Consider the following 3,377-nt stretch of genomic DNA (forward strand, 5'->3'; position numbering starts at 1 on the left):
AGAGGATGAGACCACTCCCCAGCCGTACACAGAGCTCCTGAGTAGGACTCTGCCCCAAGCTGGGCTGCCCTGGGGCGGGGGGCCCGCTAGGGCCTCCCACACCCCATTCCCCTCACCCTTAAAGTTTTGGCTGCCCGGGGCCACAGACCCCCGGGGTTGGGGGGCCCTGCCCAGAGTGTGCCTTACAAGAGGCTACAGGAGACGATGCCCTTACTGGAAGGCACGTGGGAGAGAGCAGGGCGTGTGAGCTGCTCCACACCAGGTTGAGGACGGTCTTCTCGAGGTCTTTCGAGGGTGCCGGGCCCCGCGTCTGAGGGCTCCGGACCCACGCCAGAGACCCTGTCTCCTGCCGTGGCAGCAGGGGCCGAGGCGGGCTCACTCAGAGGACCCTGACCTCAGTGGCTGCCCCGGGAGCTTCTGGGCCCGCTCCTGGACTGCCCGCTCTCCCCGGCTCCCCAGAATAGCAAGGCGCCACCCCTTCTCAGATACAAGGCTCCACACGCACCGGAGCTGTCTGCCCACGTGAACCTGAGCCAGACCTCAGAGGTTCATGCCATGAGCTCCATGCCACCCCCTAGGGAGGGACCCCAGGAAGGCCCAGGGAGCAGGGCCAGCTCCCCATCGCCCAGGAAGTGAGCAGGTTGAGGGGCTGGTGACTTCTCCCACGGGGGTGGGGGTGGCATGGAGCTCACACACACACATCACGTGGCTGCTGGCTGCTTGGAGTTTATTTTCTACTTGGCGCGAGGCACAGGTTAGGGGGTGCCGGGAAGGCTCTCATGTGGCTTGGATAGTAAAGAGTGGAGTTCTCTCAACTTCCTTTTTGGTGTTTTGCTGTTTTGATATTAAAAAGCCAACTGCTTCTGTTGGCTGCAGCCTGCTCACTCTCAGGGAGGGGAAGGAGGGGGGGCTCTGACGAGCCTAGCGCCTCGGGAGGAAGCCCGGCAGCTGGTGGTGGCCACTCAGGACGGGGGCCTGGAGTTGGTTTGGCCAGGCTGGCCGCCAGGCTGCTGCTTCCCCACGGCTTCCCGAGCCAGGTCACAGGTGATAGTGCCGGTGGAGGCCTGGGCTGGCTCTGAGCTGGGGGAGAGCACGTGGTCAGAGGCTGCTACCACCTGCCCCTTCCCCACCCCCCCCACCGGCCCCCAGGAAGGCAGACTCACTGCTCTGGGGACTCCAACACTGTGGCCATGAATGGGAGCGTGGACTTCCCGAAAAAGAAGCTAGCCCACCAGTGTCCCGGGTCGGCTCTGGGGAGACCTGAGAGAAGCAAAGTGAGGCCAGGGTGCTGCTGCCCGCCCCCTCCAGTCAGTCCCTGGGGACAGCCAGGGGCGGATCTGCGCTCACCGGGGTGGCGGGGGATGCCTTCCCCAGGGTACTCGGCACTTCCGCAGGAGCTGTTACTGGAAGTGGAGCCCAGGCGGCCTGGAGAGAAGAGGCCAGGTCAGCTCCACAGGGCACTGAGCCCCCAGCCCACCGGACCAAGAGCTGGCTTTGCCTGCAGCACAGGGCCGGTGCCAGGGGTCCTTAGCCGCTCACTCCCCACTCGGATACGGATTCTCAAGGAACTGGAGCTGACACCACAAGCTGGGTGGGGGAGCCCGGGTCAGACTTGGGGGGTGGGGCGGGCAAGGGGCTTACTTACGCCGGTAGTAGTCGTGGGTGGCCACGAGCGAGCCGCTGGAGGGGATGGCTGCCATGCTCTTGCTTGTGGGCTGGTGGAAACCTGCGCACGCGGGGGTCGGGGAGCCCCTTCGGTCACCGCTGCCTCTCGAGAAGGGCACTCCCCACCCGGACCCCAGGGTCAGCCGCGTGGGCTCTCGGGAGGGGCGGAGGCCGGGTTTGTTTACCGAGCCGAGGCGGGGCTCCGGAACTCCGGGACCGCCCTCTCCGTGCGGGCGGCTCTAACCAGCCCGAACAGGCCGCGCGGGACAACAAAGGCGCTTTGTGCGCGGGGCCGGCGGCCTGGGGCTCCGGGAAGCGGCCCTGCCTGCAGCCGGCGCGCTCCCAGCTCCGCGCCCCGGGCCCTGCCCGCCGCCCCCTCCCCACCCTCGCCCTTCGGTCCTCCCGGACGCCGGGCGCTCCGCCCCGCCAGTCGTCGCTCCCATTCGGGCCGCTAGACCCCACCCACGCGCCGCCCGGGCCCTCACCTCGGCGGCGACCCCTCGCGGGCCTCGGCGCTCGATCACGGACGGCGGGGACCGGGGCGCTAGGCCACTGAGCCCATCTGCGAAGGAGACCACGGCCGACGGCTCCACGACCCAGACGCGCGGGGCGCGCACGCGCGGACGCGCCCCCTTATATAGCGGCACCGCCCCGCGCCCTGCGAGCCCCGCCCCGATCCCCGCCCCGATCCCGGCCCCGCCCCAGCCCCAGCGAGGCCCCGCCCCTGCTAGGCTCGAGTCCCGCCCAGGACCCCTGCGAGGCCTATTAGGCTCCGCCCCAAGCTCAGCCTGGCCCCGCCCCGCCCTGCCCCGCCCCCGTGGCCTGGCACTAGGTGGCCGCCCCTGGAGGAAATCCAGCCCTGCAGCGTCCGTCTGACTTGGGCTGCCCGGGCAGCGCATCCCAGCCTGGCCTGGGCTTGGGGTGGTTAAATAACCGCTGCCCCAGTCCTAGAGCAGGGCCTGTCTCCCTCCCACCTCTCGTCCCACCTTCCCGGGCCCTGGCAATCGTTTTGGACCCAGGCCCGCTGCTGGTCCAACCTGTCTCCACCTTTCCAGCTCCGTGGAGGCGGCGGGGGTGCCGGACGGTGGCCCCTGCACTTCCGGTCTGTTTCTGCCGCTGCCCACAGTCCTGGGCTGAGCCCCGCAGGCCCAGCGCCTGCAGTGTCCTTCTGCTCAGGCCTTCTCTGCCCAGGATGGGGCACTCCCCACTCTCACCCATATTGCGGGGGCATCTGCTTGCGTGTGCCCAGCCCTCAACCAGACGTGGGCCCCCGCCAGCGGGTGCCCTCCCCCAGCTGTCGGCCTGGGTGGTACCCAGAACGAGCTGTGTGCCTCTAGCTTTCCAGCCGTTCAGGGACCTCATTGCAGGCGGGAAGCTGGGGAGCCCACCCATGTCTCCCTCACAGCTCTGGGGGTTCTGGAACCCACTCCCCGTTCTCAGCTACAGCTTGCATCCAGCTGCTTGCAAGGCGTGGGTGGGGGAGGAGGGAGAGAGGAAAGGAAGGCAGGCAGAGGGGGAAGCTTATGTCAGTGGGTGGGGTAAAGACCTCTGTTTGGGGATGTCTCCAGTAGCTGGAGGTGAGGCCCCCAGTTTTGGGCAGCCCCAGAATGTTCCCTGCAGTGCCTGGGCCCTGCCACACCCTGGCTCTTCAACCAGGAGGAGGACTTCCTTTCCAATGTGGAAATCAGCCTTCCCCCCCCCAACCCCCAGCC

General features: G+C 68.0%; 1 protein-coding gene across 1 annotated transcript; it reads right to left on the minus strand.

Annotated features, from left to right (window-relative positions):
• Positions 1–706: 706 nt before the first annotated feature.
• PPDPF (pancreatic progenitor cell differentiation and proliferation factor) lies at positions 707–2,304 on the minus strand. Its single transcript, XM_036826002.1, has 5 exons — positions 2,151–2,304; positions 1,646–1,726; positions 1,348–1,425; positions 1,164–1,260; positions 707–1,080 (listed from the first exon to the last, which is right to left on the minus strand). The coding sequence occupies exons 2-5, from the start codon at positions 1,698–1,700 to the stop codon at positions 963–965; spliced, it is 348 nt and encodes a 115-aa protein (XP_036681897.1). The 5' UTR covers positions 1,701–1,726; positions 2,151–2,304; the 3' UTR covers positions 707–962.
• Positions 2,305–3,377: the final 1,073 nt, after the last annotated feature.

The sequence above is a fragment of the Balaenoptera musculus genome, chromosome 15, assembly GCF_009873245.2.
Source record: "Balaenoptera musculus isolate JJ_BM4_2016_0621 chromosome 15, mBalMus1.pri.v3, whole genome shotgun sequence".
Taxonomy (NCBI): Eukaryota; Metazoa; Chordata; class Mammalia; order Artiodactyla; family Balaenopteridae; genus Balaenoptera; species Balaenoptera musculus.

Bases quoted from the DNA above. Each gene is read 5' to 3' on its own strand.
- PPDPF (XM_036826002.1), bottom strand. From the start codon at position 1,700: ATGGCAGCCATCCCCTCCAGCGGCTCGCTCGTGGCCACCCACGACTAC. The intron at 1,426-1,645 runs GTAAGTAAGCCC...TCTTCTCTCCAG, and splicing joins CACCCACGACTACTACCGGC to GCCGCCTGGGCTCCACTTCC. The intron at 1,081-1,163 runs GTGAGTCTGCCT...GCTCTCCCCCAG, and splicing joins GTGTTGGAGTCCCCAGAGCA to CTCAGAGCCAGCCCAGGCCT.